The 24,083-nt window shown below is 46.9% G+C and overlaps 1 protein-coding gene across 4 annotated transcripts in view; it reads left to right on the forward strand.

The window, feature by feature from the left end:
• The window catches only part of ZNF18 (zinc finger protein 18), a 23,587-nt gene extending 243 nt beyond the window's left edge, over positions 1-23,344 (forward strand). Inside the window, exons 1-8 of one of the 4 annotated variants that reach the window (XM_010842997.1) lie at positions 24-150; positions 639-807; positions 11,672-12,151; positions 14,023-14,209; positions 14,632-14,735; positions 17,144-17,234; positions 17,815-17,922; positions 22,114-23,344. In XM_010842997.1, coding sequence (XP_010841299.1) covers positions 11,762-12,151; positions 14,023-14,209; positions 14,632-14,735; positions 17,144-17,234; positions 17,815-17,922; positions 22,114-22,886 — 1,653 coding nt within the window. In that variant the 5' untranslated portion in view covers positions 24-150; positions 639-807; positions 11,672-11,761 and the 3' untranslated portion in view covers positions 22,887-23,344. Of the gene's footprint in view, positions 1-23; positions 151-638; positions 808-11,671; positions 12,152-14,022; positions 14,210-14,631; positions 14,736-17,143; positions 17,235-17,814; positions 17,923-22,113 lie in introns of those variants that run through there. The other 3 variants (XM_010842996.1, XM_010842995.1, XM_010842998.1) reach the window with 3 other exon arrangements.
• The last annotated feature ends 739 nt before the right edge of the window (positions 23,345-24,083 follow it).

A 24,083-nucleotide genomic window follows, 5' to 3' on the forward strand; every position in this document is an offset into this window, starting at 1 on the left:
GGGGGGAGGGGCAGCGGGGCTGTGAGTGGAGGCAAGGTACCCCGACCGGGCCAGCGCCCCCGAGCCTGTGGGCCCCGCCGGACTCTCCAGCCACGTCTCTGGCCTGGGACGAGAAGGGGCCTCTCTCCTGCCTCCCCTAGAAGGCTGGAAGTGAGCCTCGGGAAGAGGGAACCCGTATGGGCTGATGTCCGCAGCCTGGCTCCTGGGTGCGGTCGGCGTCTTGGGCAGAGGGTGGAGGGCGCAGTGGGCAGCGCTGCCCGGCGCCTGGCAGGGCCGGATCCCCTCCCTGGCCTCAGTGCCTGTAGCTCCTCCTCCCCTCCAGCTGTTTGTGACAGCTCCTAAGCCCGCCCGCTCCGCCCCTCCCCCACTCAAGTTACCAAAGGTTTGCCGCTCTCCTCCCAAAGGCACAGGCGGTTAGAGCTTCCTGGGTTTGAATTTGGCCGCCTCGGTGAGCCTCAGAGATTTCAGACCTGTACAGTGTAATACTCGCCTTGCTGGGTATTTGTGAGGGTTGTTGATTAATCGCTAAGTCGTGTCCGACTCTTCGTAACCCCATGGGCTGCAGCCTGCCAGTATCCCCCGTCCATGGAATTTTCCAGGCAAAAATACTTGGGGTGTATTGCCATTTCCTTCTCCAGGGGATCTCCTCCCACCCAGTGATGGAACCTGCGTTGTCCGTTATTGGCAGACATGTTCTTTACTGCTGAGCCTCCAGGGAAGCCCATTTCTGAGGATCTGCTGGAACCGTGCCTAACATGGAACTTGATAGAGAAAAAAGTTACTCAGACACTCCTTAAAAGCAATAAGGTGGACAGTATTCAGGGGGACTCCCATGGGGTTTTGAGGTATGGGAGGGACAGACTGAATACAACAAGGACAAGTCGAGATTTATAGTCAAGGGGTGGGGTGGGGTCAGTGGATGGAAAATTACTAAGAGGAAACGTCCGGCTTAAGGGGGTCATTCTGGCTAAACTAACTTGACCGGCTTTGCTGAAGGCAGGTCAGGGCCATAGGGAATTTGGTCAGATACCAAGGATGGTCAAAGGATGTTAAATTTGATCAAATTTCAAAAGTAGGGGATTTTCCCTAAACTGGAGTCAGAAAGATTCTTGCTAAACTAGACTAGAAGGGCCAAGGACAGAGTCCAAGGGCCAGCCCTACTCAAAAAGATGACTCAGAAGCTTGACTGAAGTTTAAGGAGACCATCTTTGTGCTCTGCGAATGGCTGCTCATATGTGAATGGATAAGTATCTGTGTACCTAGATGTTCATTTAAAAGTGCATTCTAATTTGTTATAGCTTTAATAAGTATAACAACTATACGTTTGGGAGAACTTTACTTTTTTTTTTTTCAAAACTAATAGGAGTAGAGTCTCATAAAGTATTTGCAGTACCAACCTATGAGCCATTTATGTGTGTGCTGTGCTTAACTTGCTCAGTGGTATCTGACTCTTTGTGACCCCATGGACTGTAACTGGCCAGGCTCCTCTGTCCATGGGGATTCTCCAGGCAAGAATACTGAAGTGGGTTGCCATGCCCTCCTCCAGGGAATCTTCCCAACCTAGGGATCGAACCTATGTCTCCCACATTACAGGTGGATTCTTTACCATGTGAAACACCAGGGAAGCCCATAAAGTAATTATGAATACTTGAGGCATTTCCCCTACCATTATGTGAAAGTATAATAGCTGAAATCAGAGTTAAATATTTTATGAGACAGTTTTCCCTGAAAGTCGCTTTCCCTAGGTGTTATCTAAACGGCTATCTTAATTCAGGAACTAAGTAAATATGAATAAGTCCACAGATCAGTCTCTTGCTATCTAAAATCTTGCTACTTGCTATTTGAAATTCAGGAGCCATATCTAGCTAGTGAAGGATGCATATATATTTAAAAGTTTTAACATGTTTATTTTCAATAGAGTTTATTTTTTTCTCAGCGTCTGAATTAAGTTGTAAAATTCACTCAGCAGTTGTTTAATTATGAGACAAAGTACTTCCACTAATAATAATTTGTTTATAAAAGACATTCCTGGAAAAGTTAACTCTAATCCTTTTTGTAAAAGTATCTCCTCCTCTGGCTTTGCATTAAGCCCTGCAGATTAAGCCTTTTGCAATTCACTTAGTTCCCAACCTAACATATTTACTTAAAGCTGTTTAATTCTCTCTAAGCAGCCTTGAGCCATTTCCTACAAATTTTAATATGTTGTGTTTTCATTATCGGTCAATATGAAAAAAATGTTTTAATTTCCTATCTGGTTTTTTTCTTTGACAGTAGGTTATTTAATATTCCCATATATTAGGATATTCTAGGTATCTTATTGTTTTCTAGTTAATTACTCTGTGATCAGAGAATCTATACTTTAAGATTCTAGTGTTTTGAAACATAATTATACACATATTCTGTTTTCATGAGTGCTTCCTATGCATTTGAAATGAATGTGTACTCTGCAGTTGTTGTTTTAAATGATGGTTGTATCAACTTGGGTCACAGTGTTGTTTAGATTTTCTATTTCCTTCAGTTCAGTTCAGTCGCTCAGTCACATCCAACTCTTTGAAACCCCATGGACTGCAGCACGCCAGGCTTCCCTGTCCATCACCAACTCCCCGAGCTTACTCAAACTCATGTCCATTGAATCGGTGATGCCATCCATCCAACCATCTCATCCTCTGTCGTCCCCTTCTCCTCCTGCCTTCAGTCTTTCCCAGCATCAGGGTCTTTTCAAATGAGTCAGTTCTTCACATCAGGTGGCCAAAGTATTGGAGTTTCAACTTCAACATCAGTCCTTCCAATGAATATTCAGGACTGATTTCCTTTAGGATGGACTGGTTGGATCTCCTTGCAATCCAAGGGAATCTCAAGAGTCTTCTCCAACACCACAGTTCAAAAGCATCAAATTCTTTGGTACTTAGCTTTCTTTCCAGTCTAACTCTCATATCCATACATGACTACTGGAAAAACCATGGCTTTCACTAGACGGACCTTTGTTGGCAAAGTTATGTCTCTACTGTTTAATATGCTGTCTAGGTTGGTCATAACTTTTCTTCCAAGGAGCAAGCGTCTTTTAATTTCATTCCTGCAGTCACTATCTACAGTAAATTTGGAGGCCCCCAAAATAAAGTCTGTCACTGTTTCCACTGTTTCCCCATCTATTTGCCATGAGTGATGGGACCAGATGCCATGATCTTCGTTTTCTGAATGTTGAACTTTAAGCCAACTTTTTCACTCTCCTCTTTCACTTTCATCAAGAGGCTCTTTAGTTCTTCACTTTCTGCCACAAGTGTGGTGTCATCTGCATATCTAAGGTTATTGATATTTCTCCCAGCAATCTTGATTCCAACTTGTGCTTCATCCAGTCCAGCGTTTCTCATGATGTACTCTGCATGTAAGTTAAATAAGTAGGGTGACAATATACAGCCTTGACGCACTCCTTTTCCTATTTGGAACCAGTCTGTTCCATGTTCAGGTTTAACTGTTGCTTCTTGACCTGCATACATATTTCTCAAGAGGCAGGTCAGGTGGTCTGGTATTCCCATCTCTTTCAGGATTTTCCACAGATTGTTGTGATCCACACAGTCAAAGGCTTTGGCATAGTCAATAAAGCAGAAGTAGGTGTTTTCCTGAAACTCTCTTGCTTTTTCAATGATCCAGCGGATGTTGGCAATTTGATCTCTGGTTCCTCTGCCTTTTCTAAATCCAGCTTGAAAATCTGGAAGTTCATGGTTTATGTACTGTTGAAGCCTGGCTTGGAGAATTTTGAGCATTACTTTGCTAGCGTTTGAGATGAGTGCAGTTGTGCAGTAGTTTGAACATTCTTCGGCATTGCCTTTCTTCTGGATTGGAATGAAAACTGACCTTTTCCAGTCCTGTGGCCATTACTGAGTTTTCCAAACTTGCTGGCATATTGAATGCAGCACTTTCACAGCATCATCTTTCAGGATTTGAAATAGCTCAACTGGAATTCCATCACCTCAACTAGCTTTGTTCGTCATGATGCTTCCTAAGGCCCACTTGACTTTGCATTCCAGGATATCTGGCTCTAGGTGAGTGATCACACCATCGTGATTATCTTGGTGGTGAAGAACTTTTTTGTATAGTTCTTCTGTGTATTCTTGCCACCTCTTCTTAATATCTTCTGCTTCTGTTAGGTCTGTACCATTTCTGTCCTTTATCGAGCCCATCTTTGCATGAAATGTTCCCTTAGTATCTCTAATTTTCTTGAAGAGATGTCTAGTCGTTCCCATTCTGTTGTTTTCCTCTATTTCTTTGCACTGATCACTGAGGAAGGCTTTCTTATCTCTCCGTGCTATTTTTTGGATCTCTACATTCAAATAGATATATCTTTCCTTTTCTCCTTTGCCTTTCGCTTCTCTTCTTTTCCCAGCTATTTGTAAGGCCTCCTCAGACAGCCATTTTGCCTTTTTGCATTTCCTTTTCTTGGGGATGGTCTTGATCACTGCCTCCTGTACAGTGTCATGAACCTCCATCCATAGTTCTTCAGGCACTCTGTCAGATCTAATCCCTTGAATCTATTTGTCACTTCTACTGTATAGTCATAAGGGATTTGATTTAGGTCATACCTGAATGGTCTAGTGGTTTTCCCTACTTTCTTCAATTTAAGTCTGTATGTGGCAATAAGGAGTTCATGATCTGAGCCACAATCAGCTCCCAGTCTTGATTTTGCTGACTGTGTAGAGCTTGTCCATCTTTGGCCACAAAGAATATAATCAATCTGATTTTGGTATTGACCATCTGGTGATGTCCATGTGTAGAGTCTTCTCTTCTGTTGTTTGAAGAGGGTGTTTGCTATGACCTGTGTGTTCTCTTGGCAAAACTCTATTAGCCTTTTCCCTGCTTCATACAGTACTCCAAAGCCAAATGTGCCTGTTACTCCAGGTATCTCTTGCCTTCCTACTTTTGCATTCAAGTCCCCTATAATGAAAAGGACATCTTTTGGGGGTGTTAGTTCTAGAAGGGTTTGCAGGTCTTCATAGAACCGTTCATCTTTAGCTTCTTCAGCGTTACTGGTTGGGGCATAGACTTGGATTACTGTGATATTGAATGGTTTGCCTTGGAAACGAACAGAGATCATTCTGTTGTTTTTGAGATTGCATCCAAGTACTGCATTTCGGACTCTTGTTGACTATGATGGCTGCTCCATTTGTTCTAAGGGATTCTTGCCCACAGTAGTAGATATCTATTTCCTTACTCATATATATATATTTTTGTTTGTTTGTTTGTTTGTTTTGTTTTGTCTATTTTTCTATCAGTTACTGAGAGAACAGTGTTAAAATCTCCAATGATGATTGAGGAGTTCTCCATTTAGACTTGATATTAGGTGCCTACACTTTTAGGGTGCTTTGTGTTCTAGGTGGTTTAACCCAATTATCATAATAAAATGTCCCTCCTTTTCTCTTTGTCATGAAGTTTCTTGGTTAGATACTAATGTAACTATACCAGCTTTCATGTGCTTGCTGTTTGCATGGAATGTCTTTTCTCCTCCATTTTATTTCCAAACTATCTGTGTCTTTAAATATAAAATGTCTCTTGTAGATTGCATATAGTTGGGTCTTGCTTTTTTTAAATCTGACAATCTGTACCTTATAATTCTAGTGTTTCGTCCATTTACATTTAATGTAATTATTGATTGGTTGGGTGTTAGGCTGTCATATTGTCTTTTTTTGCACTTGATCTTTCTGCTTTTTATTCTTCTCTTGATTCTTTCCTGTATATTACTGACTGCTTTTCATTGTTTGTCTCTTGTTTTTTTTAGCTATACCTCTTTGTATAATACTTTTACAGCTAGCATTATGCATCCTTCAATTATCAAAGGTTAACTTATCAGAGTGTGCTTTAATATTGTTCCACTTTATAACTCACATTTCTCATTTCCTACCCCTCACTTAACACCTTTACATTTCCCATCTGTCACCTCACCTGACATTACTTCTTCCTTTCAATTTTCTGTTTCTGCATTAGCACCTCATAAATGTAATAACCTAATAACAGATTAATTCCATTTACCCCCTTCTTTGTGCTGTATTTATATATTTCACTTATACTTATCTTATGTTCTACTTATACTAGTGCTATTTTTGCCTTAACAGTCAGTTGCTTCTTTTAAGGAAGTTAGAAGAAATAGAAGCATAGTATCTTACATTTATTCACCATGTGCTTACCATTTTTGGAGATTTTCATTCCTCTCTGTAGCTCAGATGGTAAAGCGTCTGTCTACAATGCGGTAGACCCGGGTTCGAGCCCTGGGTTGGGAAGACTCCCTGGAGAAGGAAATGGCAATCCACTCCAGTACTATTGCCTGCAAAATCCCATGGACAGAGGAGCCTGGTAGGCTACAGTCTATGGAGTCACAAAGAGTTGGACACGACTGAGCAACTTCAGTTCATTCCTCTCTGTAGATGTGAGTTTTCCTTCAACTGGAAGAATGTCCTTTAGCGTTTCTTGCAGTATGCATCATTGGGGGAAAATTTTCATGGCTTTTTTTATCTGATAGATGTCTTTTTTAATTCTTTCTTTGGAAGGTGTTTTTGTTGGATGTGGAATTCTGGGTTGACAGTTCATTTTCTAGAATTTGCATTTGTTTCTCTTTATGATTTCTGGTTCTCTGTGGAAAGTCACTATCTCTTCTATCATTAAAATTATATTGTTTTTAAGTCCTGAGGCCATCAGGGCCTGGATTCTCTTGACTTCTTTCCCCTTGATTTTGGATCGTATCATGGATATTATGGATGGCACATTGTAGACACTAAGGATTCTGTTATCTTCTTCTGAAGAGTGTTGATTTTTCTTCTAGCAGGCAGTTCAATTACTGACTGATCACCTTTGGGTTGTGTTAGTTTGATTTTTATCTCCTTGCAATCCAAGGGACTCTTAAGAGTCTTCTCCAGCACCACAATACAAAAGCATCAATTTTTCAGTGCTTGACTTTCTTTATGGTCCAACTCTCACATCCATACCTGACTACTAGAAAAACCATAGCTTTGACTATATAGACCTTTGTTGGCAAAGTGATGTCTTTGCTTTTGAATACTCTGTGTAGGTTTGCCATACCTTTCCAAGGAGATCAAACCAGTCAGTCTTAAAAAAAATCAACCCTAAATATTCATTGGAAGTGTTAATGCTGAAGCTCCAATACTTTGGCCACTGATGCGAAGAACTGTCTTATTGAAAAAGACTCTGATGCTGGGAAAGATTAAAGGCAAAAGGAGAAGGGGGCAGCAGAGGACGAGATGGCTAGATAACATCACCGACTCAATGGACATGAATTTGAGAAAATTCCAGGAGATAGTGAAGGACAGGGAAGCCTGGCATGCTATAGTCCGTGGGATCACAAAGAGTCAGACATGACTTAGTGACTGAACAATAACCAGCTTGGTTTTAGGGTAGATCTTTTGAAAACCCAAGGTGTCTCCCAAATTCTTTTCTTCTTTGGCTGTTCTGCATGGCTTGTGGGATCTTAGTTCTCTAATCAGGAATTGAACCTGGGCTGTTGGCAGTGAAAGCATGGAGTCCTAACCACTGGACTGCCAAGGAATTCCCTCTAATTCTTGTAACTGGATCAGAATAGACCAACAGACTGGGCCTCCTTGGTGGATATTGTTGAAGCATATTTTTAGGTTTTTGGGGGCATGTTTAGAGTAGGTAGGTCTTACTCTCAAGCATGGTCCTTACTCCTAATATGACCTTTCAGATAACTCAGGATGCGTTGAATGTTTCTCTACTTTTGGGGTCAGAAATGTAAATGTCTCTCATCATTGGTTGGCCTTCTGTATCCCTCATTTGCTCTTTTAACATGGTAGCAACTGCTCCCTGTTGAACCTTGGATAGTTCCACCATGCTGAGTGCAGTCCAACCCTTGGCCAAGATTCATCACAAGGAAACCCCCCCTCCCTCCACAACTGTCTGCCTCCATTGCCACAGCTTCCTCCTCCCCACTGCCCTGCTCTTTATGATTCTAGCCGCTTCAGTAGCCCCTGGTCTCTGCTTGAGCTCCAGCATCCTGCACTGGGCTTTGGAAATCATTCCTTTGCAGACAGCTATGATGACCATGGGACCCTCCTCATGAGCTTTTCTTCTCTCAGGGATTCCTTTCTTGCCTACCTGTTGTTCAGTGCCTGAAAACAGTGGCCTCTTAGGCTTTCTCTAGTACTGTTGTTGTTTACAGTGGGTAGGCTGCCATGAAAAGAAATAGAATTCCTGAATTATTGAGCACATGTTGCTGTAGCCCTCTGGGTGCTGGATGAATATATGAATGAAATATCAAGTAGGCCAAAAGTTTGTTCAGGTTTTTCTGTAAGATGTTATGGAAAAACCCAAATAAACTCTCTGACCAGCCCGATACATGGGTCTCTTTGTAAGCACAAAGGACAGTTAGTGGGGTCCACACAAGAAACATAATCTTCTTACCTTTCTATTTTATCCCCTCAAAAAATTTTTGCTTTCTTTTTCTGGTTTAGTTCTTCTAAATCTTTGTTAAACCTTTTTATGTCATCTTAATCTGTGCCTCCATTCTTTTTTTTTTTTTTTTTTTTGAGATCCTGGATTATCCTCACTATCATTATTCTGAATTCTTTTTCTGGTAGGTTGCCTATCTCCACTTCATTTAGTTGTTTTTCTGGGGATTTTATCTTGTTCCTTCATCTGTGACATAATCCTGTGCCTTTTCATTTTGATTAACTTTCTGTGATTGTGCTTTTTGTTCTTGAGGCTGCAGGAATGTAGTTGTTCTTGCTTCTGCTCTCTGCCCTCTGGTAGATGAGGCTAAGAGTGTGTAAGCTTCCAGATGGGAGGAACTGGGGAAAAACTAGGTCTTGCTCTGACAGGGCCTTGCTCAGTAAAACTGTAATCCAATTATCTGCTAATGGGTGGGACTATGCTCCCTCCCTGTTAGTTCTTTGGCCTGAGGCTACCCAGCCCTGGAATCTATAGGCTCTGTGGTAGACCAGCCTAGACAGCATATTAAAAAGCAGAGACCTTTGCCAGCAAAGGTCCATCTAGTGAAAGCTATGGTTTTTCCAGTAGTCATGTATGGATGTGAGAGTTGGACTAGAAAGTAAGCTGAGCGCCGAAGAATTGATGCTTTTGAACTGTGGTGCTGGAGAAGACTCTTGAGAGTCCCTTGGACAGCAAGGAGATCCAACCAGTCCATCCTAAAGGAAATCAGTCTTGAATATTCATTGGAAGGACTGATGTTGAAACTGAAACTCCAGTACTTTGGCTGCCTGATGCGAAGAACTGATTCATTTGAAAAGACCTTGATGCTGGGAAAGATTGAAGGCAGGAGGAGAAGGGGACAACAGAGGATGAGATGGTTGGATGGTATCACTGACTCAATGGTCATAAGTTTGACTAAACTCTGGGAGTTGGTGATGGACAGGGAAGCCTGGTGTGTGCTGCAGTCCATGGGGTCGCAGAGTCAGACATGACTGTGCAACTGAACTGAACTGATGGTAGGGCTATTGGCAAACACCAAGAGGGCTCATGCCAAGGTGCCTCTCCCAGGACTGCTGCTGCCAGTGTCCCCGTCCCTATGGTGAGTCCCTGCTGACCTGAACCTCTGCAGGGGACAGTCCAACACTAGCAGGCAGGTCTGGTTCGGTCTCCTGTGGGGTCAGTGTTCCGTCTCCTGTGGGGTCAGTGTTCCTTTCCCCTGGGTCTTGGTACACATAAGATTTTGTGCCATCCAAGAGTGGAGTCTTCGTTTCCCCCAGTCCTGTGGAAGTCCTGCAATCGAATCCTGCTGGCCTTCAACATCAGATTCCCTGGGGATTCTTAGTCCCTTTGCCAAATTCCCAGATTGTGAAGCCTGACTTGGGGTTCAGAACCTTCCCAACAGTGGGAGAACCTCTGTGGTATAATTGTTTTCCAGTTTGTGGGTTGCCCATCCAGCAAGTATGAGATTTGATTTTTTCTTGATTGCGTCCGTCTGCCCTCTTGTTGTGGCTTCTCCTTTGTCTTTGGACATGGGGTACCTTTTTTTCCAGTGTCCTCCTGTCAATGATTGTTCAACAGTTAGCTATGATTTTGGCACTCTCACAGGAGGAGGTGAGCACGTGGCCTTCTACTCCACCATCTTGAAGCAATCTCCTGCTTGTTTTATTTTTAAATGATGTTGTGATATAGAGTGAACTGTTTAGGTGAAGTCATGGGGATAAAGACATTGCTCTTACACCTCAAGGACAAAAGTGAAAAAATTGAAAGTGAAAGTTGGTCAGTCATGTCCAACTCTTTGTGATCCCATAGACTATACAGTCCATGGAATTCTCCAGGCCAGAATACTGTAGTGGGTAGCCTTTCCCTTCTCCAGGGGATCTTCCCAACCCAGGGATCAAACCTAGGTCTCCTGCATTGCAGGCAGATTCTTTACCAGCAGAACCACAAGGGAAGCCCAGGAATACTGGAGTGGGTAGCCTATCCCTTCTCCAGGGGATCTTCCTTCCCAGGAATCTAATGCATTTCAGGCAGATTCTTTACCAACTGAGCTATCAGGGAAGCCCCTCAAGGACAAAGCAGCCATCAAAAGCTAGAGTGTTGTACTGATCTCTGATTAACCCTGGCACCCAATTGACTGGGTGTTTTTTTGGTTGTTATGGTTCATGTTATGGAGAAATGATGACCTCCAGCTCCTTTATAATATTTTAATATAGATCCAATAATCCAATATTAGGATTACATGCAAGAAAGCTATCTAGAAATATTGCACGCTCCTTTTGAAACATCTTAATATTAACTTCGTCATTTCCTAATTCTCTTTTCCTTGTCTTAGTTCCTGCCTTCTGAATTTTGATACCACTCACCATAAAACTTGCTTCATGTCTGTAGGAATGTTTTTGTGGTAGTCAGTATTTATTCTAAGACTTTTTTCAGTTTAGGGTTGAAAATTTTAGTATGACAGATTTTTCATAAATTCCCAGTTGTCAACATGGCACTCAAAAGAGGTCACTTAGAACTTTCATTGCACCTTTTGGGGAAAAAGTTCTCTTCAACTTCTTATTTATTTTGGAAGCATCTAGTCATTTCAACCTTGGGCTTCCAGGTGGCGCAGTGGTAAAGAATCCACCTGCCAATGCAAGAGACATGGGTTAGATCCTTGGGTCAGGAAGATGCCCTGACGAAGGAAATGGCAGCCCAAACCACTCCAGTAGTCTTGCCTGAAAATTCCATGGACAGAGAACCCTTGTTGAGTACAGTCCATGGGGTTGCAAAGAGTCAGACACAACTCAGCATGCATGCACACACACAGTCTTTTCAACCTTAGTCTTTAATCCTAGGCCATCAGTGTCTCTGTTCGGCTCTCTATTTTGGTCTGCAGACCTATGGGTGCAGATATCGGAGTGTTGTGGAGAAGAGCTATTTACCTGGAAACCTAGTGGACATGCTTCACGTGGTGCATTTCATTCTTCTTCTTGGTCTGGCCATTTGAAGACCAAGAGAGAACACTAAAAATGGTCAGAGTTGTGGTGACAGTCTAGCTATGGTTCTAGTAGTTTGCTTTGCAGCTTCAAGTTTACCATATTTCAAAGTAAAATAGTGCATCCATTGATTTCAGAAGACCCACGACTCCCTCCCTCACCTCTCAGGCAGGACAGGTGGTTCTGTTCTTTTGTGAAAGTGCATCCCCCTAGCCCATGTAATGTTGCTCTCGCTGCCCCTCCAGGGTCCCTGTGAGAGGCTCTGAGAAGACCTGGCTCTCCTGGGGACAGCTCCGTCCCAGAAGCACGTCCCCTAAAAGGACTCGCCACGCCAGATGATGCCCGTGGAGTTGGGGCAGGCTCCTGTCCTGCTGCCACCACCAGCCAAGGCCAAGGAGCTCCTGTTCCCTGGCCCAGATGCCACCCCCCGAGGGGAGCCCTCCAGCCCCGAGACCGCACGCCAGCTCTTCAGGCAGTTTCCTTACCAGGTGATGTCCGGGCCCCATGAAACCCTCCAACAGCTTCGGAAGCTCTGTTTCCAGTGGCTGCAGCCAGAGGTTCACACCAAGGAGCAGATCCTGGAGATGCTGATGCTGGAACAGTTCCTGAGCATTCTGCCTGGGGAGATCCAGACGTGGGTGCGGAAGCAGTGTCCAGGCAGCGGGGAGGAGGCCGTGACCCTCGTGGAGAGCTTGAAGGGAGACCCCCAGAGGCTGTGGCAGTGGGTGAGCAGAGAGTGCTGTGATGTGTGAGGGAAGCACCAGGTCCTCTGGGGTCTTAGCAGGGGCGTGTCTTTTTTTTTTTTAATCATTTACTTACTTTTGGTTGTGCTGGGTCTTTGTTGCCACGTGCAGGCTTTCTCTAGTTGCGGGAGCTACTGTCTAGTTGCAGTCCATGGGCTTCTCATTGCAGTGGCTTCTCTTGTTGCAGAGCATCGGCTCTAGGATGTGCGGGCTCAGTAGTTGTGATGCACAGGCTTTGTTGCCCCACAGCATGTGGGATCTTTCTGGACCAGGGGTTGAACCTGTGTCCCCTGCCTTGGCACCACCAGGGAAGTGGTTAACCATGGAACCACCAGGGAAGTCCCAGGGGTTATCTTTTTTTCTGGCACTGAATATGTGGGGTTTTTCACACCAACAACCAATTCTCCGAGTCTCTGATCTCAACTAGGTGTCCTCCTATTGAGTTCAGTTATGATAGCAGCGGTCTGCTTTTCTCAACCCAGAGGATAAGGGCTGGTCCTGTAAGACTTCCCCCATTTCAGCCACCAGTCACAAGCTGCAGGGTTCACTCAGACTTCCGGCCAGCTGGCTACAGATTGGGAGGTTCCCATGGCCCCTTCCTCAGGTTTGATAACTTGCTAGGATGACTCAGATCACAGGGAAACACTTTGCTTCCATTTTCCAGTTTGTTCTAAAGGCTATGATTGAGGACCAGCCAAATAGAAGACATGGGGGATACACAGAGCTTCCATGCCCTCCTCTGGGCACTCCATCCTCCTGACCCTTGTATGTGTTCACCAGGTTGGAAGCTCCCTGAACCCCACAGTTTAGGAGTTACTAGGGAAAAGGCGATGGCACCCCACTCCAGTACTCTTGCCTGGAAAATCCCATGGACGGAGGAGCCTGGTGGGCTGCAGTCCATGGGGTCGCTGGGAGTCGGACACGACTGAGCGACTTTACTTTGACTTTTCACTTTCATGCATTGGAGAAGGAAATGGCTACCCACTCCAGTGTTCTTGCCTGGAGAATCCCAGGGACGGGGGAGCCTGGTGGGCTGCCATCTCTGGTGTCGCACAGAGTCGGACACGACTGAAGCGACTTAGCAGCAGCAGCAGCATGGTGTTCTCGTTACTCAGGCATGACAGATTGATCATTGGCCATTAGTGGTTGAAGAGCTCCAGCCCCTCTGTGCCCTAGAGGTTGAGGGGCGGGGCTGAATGTTCTGGCCCTCCAGTCACCAGGTTAGTTCCCCTGACAACGGGCCTCCATCATGAAGCTATCCAGGGCCACCAAGAGTTATCCTATCATGATCTAACTCAGGGACGGTTGGGAGGGGCTCGTCTGAACCACAAAAGTGGCTCCTGGCACTCCTGTCCTTCAGGACATCCCAGGGGTTTCAGAGCTCTGTGCCAGGAGCCTGGGACGAAGACTCATTATATCTCCTCAGCGTGTTTCTCATTATACCTCCTCTGTATATCCCCACGCCACACCTGATCCTAGGTCTCCCTGTGACACTATGCTTTTCGGCCATTAGGGATTGAAGATAAAGTCTCCCCTCCCATCCCATCTTTGGAGTGTTTGGGGAGTTGTCCCAAAGACACCTGCGTCTTAATTGGTGGAGGCTGTCCAGTAGAAACACAGCCCCAGCAGCCTGTCTGAAGGGCTCCCAGGTCTCCCTCTGGCCTCATCCTCCAGCTGCCCTCAGGGTGCTTCCCTGCCCAGTTCCTGCTGGACCAGAAATAAGTGCTGGCCTTTTCTTTCCCTGCCCCGTGTCCCTAAGGCCTGTCTTAGGATGTGTTCTGGAAGGGTAGCTCTGTGTTTTTCAGAAACCCTCACTCTGGGTCTTTCAGTAATCAGCACTGTGTTGTCTCTAGATCAGCATCCAAGTTCTGGGACAGGAAGTCTTCTCAGAGAAGGCGGAGCCCGCGAGCTGCCCAGCGGGGGACGCAGGGTCTCCTGCTGAAGAACCTCAGAAGCTTGGGCTCCAGAACACAGCCCCCGGGCCCGGGGAGCCACTGAGCTGTGTGGTGAAAGAGGAGTCTGACATGGAGCAAGGTCTAGGTGAGGGGCGGTTCCTGGTGGTGGGGTGTGCTGCCTCCTGGAGAAACCGGGGGACTGTGATCAGCAGGCCAAGAGGGAACTGACCCCATAGGCCGCTCCAATTGGGGTGTGTCTGGATATGTGGGAAGCAGGGTGCACCTACAGGAATCAACTGCAACGGGGGATTCAAAGTCTGCAATGTAAGCCACTTTATGACAGGGCCAGGCCTTTCGGATCTGGGGTCTGAGGAAGGTGGGAGGAGATGTTGGGGGCAGCTGTCGGGAAGGTTGGAGGAGCCAGAGTTGGTTAGGGAGGTAAATGTGGGTCTGAGCTTGCGGATGGTGGGACAAGTGCGGGTTCTCGGTGGGGAGGTTTATCCCTGTGCCCTCTGTGAGCGGTCAAGAAGGACATCAGGATGCTCAGTATTCTGTCTCTGTCTTCAGCAGCGGCCGCCACCCAGCTGTCTGCCCAGCTGCCTGCCCAGCCCGAGCAAATGCCTGTCAGGGACCAGGACTTCAGAGCCTCCCTTCTCCACACAGCATCTCAGGTGAGTGGGGTCCCCTGCTTCTCGACCCCAGAACCTTGCCCTCAGTCAGGGCTTCAGCAGGAAGGTAAACCCAGCCCCTCTCACTCCATCCTGGCCACAAACAGAAGTCTCAGAAACAGATCTATTTTGATTATGTGGAGAGCGACTCTGAAAAGTTGCATTTGATAAAAATGAAGTTTTTCAAGTGTCTGTAGACTTTAGTCAAAGCATTGTTCCAAACTTCTAGAGAACTCCTCTTCTCAGGACTCTCCTTGTGGGGTCCTTTAGAGTGAACGTGAGGAAGGCTATGTTGAACGTGGTATGAAGCCAGGTCTGAGCTTCAGCTCTCCAGGCCCACAGATCTAGAAACCAGAGTCCCAGCTTCACATTGTACTTGGGGTAGGGGGTGGGGAGTGGGCAGGGGGATATACCTTTTTCAGTGACTCAAGAGTACCCTTCTTCCTGCTTTCAGGGTACTCAGGAACCAGACTGTTAGGCAGGAGGCTGCTTGCGGGGAAAGAACTGGGTATTCTGCCAAGGATCTCAAGCAGACTTGGAGGCCTCTTGTTGCTTCTGCAGTAAATACAGGGTATCCCTGTGAAAGGTGTGCATATTAACACACTTCAGCTAGTGGGGTTAGCTGTTAGCTCTGTGGTACTTACATACGGACATTAGCCATGACCTGTTCTGGATAGCTCAAGGTCCAGAGATTCTTAATGCTCACCAGCAGCACCATATATGTGTGTGTGTGTGTGTGTGTGTGTGTGTATGTATGTATGTATATAAATAAATATGTGGTGTGTTCTCAGTCATGTCTGACTCTGTGACCCCGTACAATGTAGCCCGCGAGGCTCCTCTGTCCATGGGACTCTCCAGGCAAGAATTCTGGAGTGGGTTGCCATGTCCTCCTCCAGGGGATCTTCCCAACCCAGGGATCAAACTTGTGTCTCCTGCATCGGCAGGTGGATTCTTTACCACGGTGCACTGCCTGGGAAGCCCTGTATAAATATATAGTATAAATAAATTTCCTATATAGCTGATGCCTGATTAACAGCAGCTCAGCCCTGACAGACCGTCCCGACCCAGTCCCGGTGCCCCTCCCTAAACTAACAACACCTGTTTTTATCAGAAGGCCCTCGATGTTCAACAAAGTCTTTTATATCTGAAGGGAATGTTTAAATGTAAGAAATCACATCTTCTAATGTCTTCCCTGATTTGGGAACCTCAAGAACAGTGGCAGGGTGTGAGGTCCACGTGTCAGACGTGTGACTGAGTCAGAGACAGAGCCTCCCAGACTCGGGGATGCGTGGCGCCCGTTCCCTGTGTTCAGACCTCCAGAGGGGAACGTAGTCCACACGTCTCTGTGCGAGTCAGTTGTGGCAGTGCCCCACAAACCCACAAGGTGGTGCTGTTTCCACATGAAATCCAGATTATTTCCCCATCAAATCTCGTACTTCCCAGAGTAGAAAGTTAGATTTTTTTCTGCTCTTGTGAAAATGAGAGGGAGGGGGAGGACTGTAGTTGGCGTCTTGTCTCTTAAGTCAAGGGTTTCATTCAAGCACCGCTGGCTTCTAGCAGTCCTCGAGTAAGTCTGTGGCTTTAAGGTTGGAGGTACGCTGTTCAGAGACTCTTTTCTGGGCTTTGAAAGGGTCGATTGTTGCCCCAGAGGGTTTTGGTGGATGTCTTCGGCATCTTGGTGGCTACTCTTTTGGTGCCCGTGTGTCTGGGGGGCCAGGCCGCCTCGCGGGTATTACTGCCAGTGCTGAAGAGGGGGTCTGTGTGTTCTGACCGGAAGGACCAAGGACTCCTGCATTCAGCAGGGTTTGCTCAAGCTGGTTATTTCCAGACGGTTGTTAAGGTAACTTCACTCACAGAAGATCAACAAAGTAAAAAATTCCTACTTTATAAAATTTTAAATTAAAGTCCATATTTAAAATGTTATGATCAATAGTTAAACATATAGAGGTCACTTTTCACCTTTGCAGTTTCTTCCACCCGAAAACATTAACTCCTCCTTTTCTTCTCTTTTTTTAAGCTTAATATCTGCTAATCAGAACTACATTTTAAAACTTTCCTTTCCCTCCTGAATTTCCAGACATCAATGACGTCTTGGGAATTTCAGGCTCCTTCTTCTGCCCAAAGATCTCTCCGATGAGCACTGAGAGTTAAACACAAGCCGAGTGGAGAAAGGGCTTCCCCAAACAGGCAACTTAAAAGAGAACACGGGACCTAAAACCTACATGTTTCCGCTCCATGGCAAGAAGTACAGAGGCCGGGCCTGTTGACTCCGTCTGGAACCCCCTCCTGTGGTTTCTCAGACCTTCTGATGGCCAGGACCCTAAGGCCATTCCTTTCTCCTCAGCCCTGCACAGGCAGGGAGGGATGGTTCGGGACCCTCCCCTGGACTCAGGCCTTGTGTTCTTCTCTAGGAGCAGTGGAGGCACCTGGATTCTACCCAGAAGGAGCAGTACTGGGATCTCATGCTGGAGACCTACGGGAAGATGGTCTCAGGAGGTGCAGGTGGGTCAGCCTGGTGGACTGACTGGCCACTCTGCTCAGTGCTCTCCGGGTGACAGAAATCCTTGGAGACACAGCCGGGCGCTGGGGAGTTGGAGGGGCCGGGCTACAGTGTCAGCTCCCATGTATTGAACACGCTGCGTGCACCTGGCCCCACGGTGGCTCCTCTCCTTTGTGAAGTGAGTGCCAGGGTGCCCTCAGTTAGATGGTGACAGTGAGCGGCAGATCTAGTCACCTTCTCACTGTTTCGTAGCTTGCAGGTGTTGAGTTACAACAGGGCTCGGCTGTGGCCGACTGTGCCCAGCCAACCACGGGTGGGGTCCCAGTCACGACCCGCGCACCAGCCTGCCAGGTGGTCTGACCCCTCCTGCCCAGAGCCTTCTTTTTGTGGCCTATGCCGTCATCTGGCCATCCCGGGGGTGCTGGTGTCTTCGAGGTTCCCCGTGTCCCTCCAAGACGGGCTCCTCAGTGGTATCCAGAGCCTCTCAGTTCCCTGTCCACGCATGGCCCTCCTTTGAACAGCACAGCCTGGTCCCCAGTCCTCCCCGTTCATCCAGGCCCACTGATCTCCTCTCTGTTCCAGGCATTTCCAGTGCCAGGCCTGACCTGACTGATCCAGCTGGGTATGGGGTAGAGCTGGCAGGGCCACACCTGCAAGCCAATGAGAAGATCCCAAGACCCACCTGCATCGGTGAGTGACCTGTCCATTTCTGGACGGGGGCCAGTTCTGACCCCCAGTCATTACATTGGAGGTGGTGGGGAGAGGTTAGGACTTGGTTTCTATTACATCAGTCATAACTAGCCATGACCTGGTCAGTCCAGGTTGAATACTGAGGTTGGGTCTCCTGTCTGGCTGTCAGGTTGTTGACAGATGTTTAATTATGGACGAAGGACCCTGAATCTGATGTGCTGCCTCACTCCAGCCTGTTGTGATGGCTTCCTTTCTCAGAGAGAATTAAGATTGTACAGGCTGAGAGCAAATCAGATATGGATTGAGTTCTATTATTAAAAAAAAAAAGATCATCTAACAGATTACTGTTATCCTTCCTAAGGAGAAGGTCCAGAGTAACTAGACTTTTTTTTTGACTCTGGTTATGGTAAATGGTAACTCACCAACTCCAAACAAAATAAACAAGACACCAAGCAGAAAAACGTGTTTCAGCTACTTTCTATGCACCCCAAGTTTCATTACACAGCAGCAACAACAAATACTTCATATCAATCACGTATTTTAAGGTTGGTACAAAGAAATATGAACTTGATCTGCTGTAAAACAGCAGTCACCCTTTGCCTTCTGAATTCTTTTAAAAACACTACAGTTACATAAAATCGACTGTCAAACCTACCTACCTACTACCTACACACACATGCACACCCTTTCATCTCATTTTCTAACAACAGTCTTGTTAGATGTTACCTTGAACCAGACTGTGGAGAGGGTATAAAGCCAGCCTGCCTTGATAAGGCAAAGAAACACCATCATAGGTTCTTGAGAGAGGATCTGTGGGGAGAGAGACTTAGGAAGCAGCCACCTGCAGGACAGGCTGGGAGGGTACCCCCCAAGGAGGAGAGTCCTGGGGGCCACTGACATAGAAGTCCAGGTGTGCAGGGACGAGGCAGTAATAACAAGACAGGAAAGGAGTGGTCTGGCCCCAAAGGTTACCAGAATTAACAGCCTGCCAGACCTAGATTCGGTGGTTGTTTAGTCTCTAAGTTGTGTCTGACTCTGCAACCCCATGGGGTGCAGCTCGCCAGGCTCCTCTGTCCATGGGATTCTCCAGGTAAGAATACTGGAGTGGGGTGCCATTTCCTTCTCCAGAGGATCTTCCCAACACAGGGATGGAACCTGCATCTCCTGCAGTGGCAAGCAGATTCTTTTCCACTGAGCCACCAGGGAAGCCTAACCTGGGCTGAGAGCAGGGGACACAAGCCCCAGAGAGTGGATATGTTCTTCTGTTTGACCACGTGGAAGAAGAGCTCACAGGAAAAGTAGGTCAGCAGGGAAGTGAGCTTGAAAAAGTCTTACACTCATACCTCTAATCACAATTTCAAAGGATGAAAATTATACACATACAGTTGGCCCTTGAATAGTAAGGGTTTGGACTGTGTGGGAGTGCTTATTCTCAAGAGTTTTTTCAATAAATTTGTACACAGTCCACGTTTGGTTGAAGTCATAGGTGGAGAACTTGGATACAGAGGGCTGACTGTAAAGTTACACTTGGATTTTCACTGCACTGGGGTGGTCACCCCAACCCCCACATCGTTCGAGAGTCAACTGTATTTGGAAAAATGATTCTTAAGCGCTTATCAGGAAGAATACTGCAAGAGTAGTACAAAGGTTTGAAAGAGTGTTTCATCAGTGTTGGGTTGTAAATATTCAGAGTGCGTCATTTCTGGAAGGTAAACTCATTCACATAGTGTCATGCTGATAGAATACAAGCCGGTGGAACTGAAGAGGGGGCTGGGGACCAGACACTGGTCTGTAAGGGACTGAGGAAGGAAGAAGCAATGCAAGTCCACAGGATGAGTCACTCTTCTCTGAGCAGAATCAGGAGAAAACACTCCGGGAAGAGTAATCTACTTCAACTTTGTGTGTGTCGTCTACCAAAACAAGTTGGAAGCAGATGGAAAAGACATCAAATATGAAAATAAAATAATAGTAATAGGGAAGAAAATGGGTAAATATTTGACTCATGTCAAGCTGGGGATGATTTTTATAAGTATAAAAGTGACAGGAAAAAAATCACTAGGTAAATGGTTAACAGACTGGACTATATTTAAAAAGAAAGAAACCACAACTTCTGCACATAAAAATAACTCCAAACAAGGGGCTTCTCCCCACTCCTGATGGCTCAGCAGTAAAGAATCCGCCTTCAGTGCAGGAGACTCAGGTTCGATCTCTGGGTCAGAGAGATCCCCTGGAGGAGGAAATGGCAACCTGCTGCAGTATCCTTGCCTGGAAAATCCCATGGACAGAGGAGCCTGGCAGGCTGTAGTCCATGGGGTTGCAGAGAGTCAGACACGACTGAGCCACAGAGCACACAAACCCAAACAAAATAATAATGACTAAACTGGTGAAAAACTTTTCATGGACATGACAGGCAAGTGACTATTTTTCTTAAAATAGAAAGAGTGAGTGCAAGTTGATAAGAGAAAAGTGACTTTCCCAGTTTAAAAATAATGGACAGCAGTCTTGGAGTATGAAAAGTAACTCATAAATGTGAAAAAAATTGATCCTTTAATAACTAAAGAATTAACATTTATACCAACAAGAAGCCGTTTCCCACCAGTCTGAGCAGCAGATTCTTGAGACAGTCAATAGGCACTGAAACCTTGCCTCCTCTCTGCCCAGCCTCTTAGACCTGAGGATGGCACCGTCGTGCTGGAAGTTGATCTGCCAGTCGGTGTCAGCAGCCTTAATAACACCATTCATGCCTGTTGACACAGTAGTTGTATTTTGAGGAAACTTTAAGGTACTGATCAGAAATGTGGGCAGAATTTGTGAAGAAAAAAGCTTCTCACGTCATTATTTACAGTAGCCAAATAAAACAAACAACTTAGATTCCCACAGTAGGAGAAGTCTTAAATAAATTATCTTCTTTTAGTCTACTGTGTTTATTATCATATCTCCATGGTGAGCCGTTATTCAGCTCTTTAAAATGATACCTATAAAGGCTTCTTCAAAGACAAGAGAGAGTACCTTGGCCTTCCAAGAGGAACAAGTTCTAAGGCTCTGAATTAACAAGCTCTGGTCTGGCGCTTCAGCAGATTCCTGGGTCTCTAGCCGATAATGTGAAAGACATAGGAGAGAGAAGGGCAAACAGCTCCAAAGACACTGACATAGCAGAGAGAAGGGCAGACAGCTCCTTCAGGTCTATAGGAATAAAGTCATTTATAAAAGTTGAAGATAAATTCTACCAGCCACATAAAGATCTTTACCACATGGGTCCCTGAGTAGTAATAACCAAACCCCAAGTTATCAGAAAAACAAAGTGTAACTGTTTTGTGAGTTAATGAAGTTAGTGAAGCACCAATGAAGCTGGATGCTTGCACAGACCAAGGGTGCAGACTTCCACATGGCAGCTTCTCTGAGCATCACAGCTCCAGGGACATGACATGAACTTCGGGGTGATTTGTGGAAGGGAGGACCCGTGTGAAATTGATAAACACCACCCTTTACCATTGAAAGGCTACAGAGCCAGGTAGAGAACTATTTATACGGTATGGTCCTGGTCGTGTCAGTGAAAAACAGACACGTGTACGTGCGTGTGTGCATGCTGAGTCCCTTCAGTTGTGTCTGACTGTGCAACCCCATGGACTGTAGCCCTCCAGTCTCCTCTGTCCATGAGGATTCTCCAGGCAAGAATACTGGAGCGGGTTGCCATGCCCCTCAACAGGGTATCTTCCCGACATACATGTTTAAATGAAAGACTGGAAGGAAATGTACACTCACAGTAGTTGCCTCTGGGTGCTATGATTAAGGGTGATTTTGTTTTCTTTCATATGCTTTTCAAATTATTTTTTCATGATCACATTTATCCTTTTTATATAATCCGATAAAAACCAATACTCGTTAGCGTAGCGTTCTCCTATATTAGAATTGTTTCTCCTGGGCTTTGGAAGCTGGCTGCTGCTTTTCCAAGGAGGCCGCTGCGGCCTCTGGGAGCCATCCTCCACTGTCACGCGTTCTCCTCCTTTCCAGAGCTGAGGCACAGCCGGACGCATGTGAAGCGAGTGCTGGGTGCTCAGGTCCGACAGCATTTTCCTTCTTCTTGGTAAAGAGAAATCGTTATGTCTTGTGCTGACCCTTTCTCTGACACACAGGTTGGCAAGCAGGGCGGACCGCTGACTGAGCTATTCTGCATCTTCTTTCTCATTCTAGGGGACAGAGGGGAGAATGACAAAGAGAACCTGAACTTGGAGAACTACAGGGCCCAGGACCCTCCGGCATTGGGAGAGCCTCCCCCTCAGGCTCCCCTGAGCGGCCTCTTCAGTGAGGACGAGCCAAGACCCTTTGGAGAAGGAGAGGACCTCTCAGAGGCCCAGGGGAACCTGCGGGGCGAAGGGACAGGGGGTCAGCTCTGCCCCCAGGAGAGGAATTCCAGGAAGCAGCCAGGGCCGCACCTGCTGCCCCTGCTTCCCGGGGATTCGCCCGCACCATGGCCTGAGGAGAAGAGAGAGGCCGCGCTGCGGGGGCAGCCAAGGGCCCCCATGGCCCAGAGACTCCCCACCTGCAGGGAGTGTGGCAAGACCTTCTACCGGAACTCGCAGCTGGTTTTCCACCAAAGAACTCACAGCCGGGAGACGTACTTCCAGTGCCCAACCTGCCAAAAGGCCTTCCTGCGGAGCTCCAGCTTCATGAAGCACCAGCGGATCCACACGGGGGAGAAGCCCTGCAAGTGCGACTACTGCGGGAAGGGCTTCAGCGACTTCTCGGGGCTGCGCTACCACAAGAAAATCCACACGGGTGAGAAGCCCTACAAGTGCCCGGTGTGTGAGAAGAGCTTCATCCAGAGGTCCAACTTCAACCGGCACCAGAGGGTGCACACAGGTGAGAAGCCCTACAAGTGCACCCGCTGCGGCAAGAGCTTCAGCTGGAGCTCGAGCCTCGACAAGCATCAGAGATCCCACCTGGGAAAGAAGCCCCGCCCATAGTCGGGCTCTCTGAGCCCCGTTCTGTTCCCCGGTCCGTTCAAGAAGACTTGGCTCCATCCCAAGGAACTGCGTCCCTTAGGAAGCATCCCTGCCCTCTCAGTCTTCCATGGACTGCAGAGCAGAGACCAGAACACGGCTTTAGACGAGGAGGAGAGCTCGGCCTCTGAGTTGGATCTCACGCGGGCTGACTTTCTTGCTTCTGCGTCAGGAGAAAGTGAAGTCTTCCTCTTTCCACTCGTCTGTCCTTCCGGACCCCTCGGGAAAGACGTGTCACTTGGAGGCCCCGTTTTAGGAATGTTCTCTGGAAAGAGTTTCACTGGATCTGCCCTCAGAACTGTGGTCCTAGAGCAGGTTTTCTGTTCCAGAAGGGGGAGCAAAGAGGCCAGTGGGCTCACATGTGGTCTCTGTTGTACGGGTGCAAAGCTAACTTTCAATAAACTTGGTGGTCATTCCCCGTCTTGTCTGTGTGTGCAGCGTCCACCGTGTGCTGACTGGAACTCACAAACCCTCAGTGGTGCTCAAGCTCCCAGATTAGCTTGAACAACCGCCCCAAGTTTACCATTGGAGGGACAGTGACAAGAACATGGCAGCCTGGTGCCCGGGTCAGAGCCTGGCCACTGCCAGGCATCCCGGTGTCCTCCTCCCAGGCCTGCCTCCCACCTGCTCTGCGGCTTCCACTTTCTCCTCTTTCTCCCAGTGTCTCCCTTAGGCTGTCCATCATTTTTGCCAAAGTGTCCTGGGCTGTAAAATTATCTTCCTTATCTCATTTAGTCTGTATGTGTTAGGAAGAAATCAATAGCATCAATTCAATTTATAGAGTGTCTAGATCCCTGGCGGCTCAGCAATAAAGAACCCGCCTGCCAATGCTGGAGACTGGGTTCGATCCCTGGGTGGGGAGAATCCTCTGGAGGAGGAAATGGCAACCTACTCCAGTATTCTTGCCTGGAAAATCCCTTGGATGGAGGAGCCTGGTAGGCTACAGTCTGTGGGGTCGCAAAGAGTCAGACGTGACTTAGCGACTCAACAGCTCAGGTTTGTTAACACACACATCTAACCTGTACACTTGTCCTTGTCCCGAAAGTGGCATGACCCAGGGTGTCCTGCTCTGGTTCAGCGAGACCACTCCCCTTCCATCTTGGTTCTCCTCTGCCTGCTCTTACCGTACTGTTCCCAGTGAGGGGCAGGCAGGATGACGCT

The sequence above is a fragment of the Bison bison genome, unplaced genomic scaffold, assembly GCF_000754665.1.
Source record: "Bison bison bison isolate TAMUID 2011002044 unplaced genomic scaffold, Bison_UMD1.0 scf7180017864180, whole genome shotgun sequence".
Taxonomy (NCBI): Eukaryota; Metazoa; Chordata; class Mammalia; order Artiodactyla; family Bovidae; genus Bison; species Bison bison.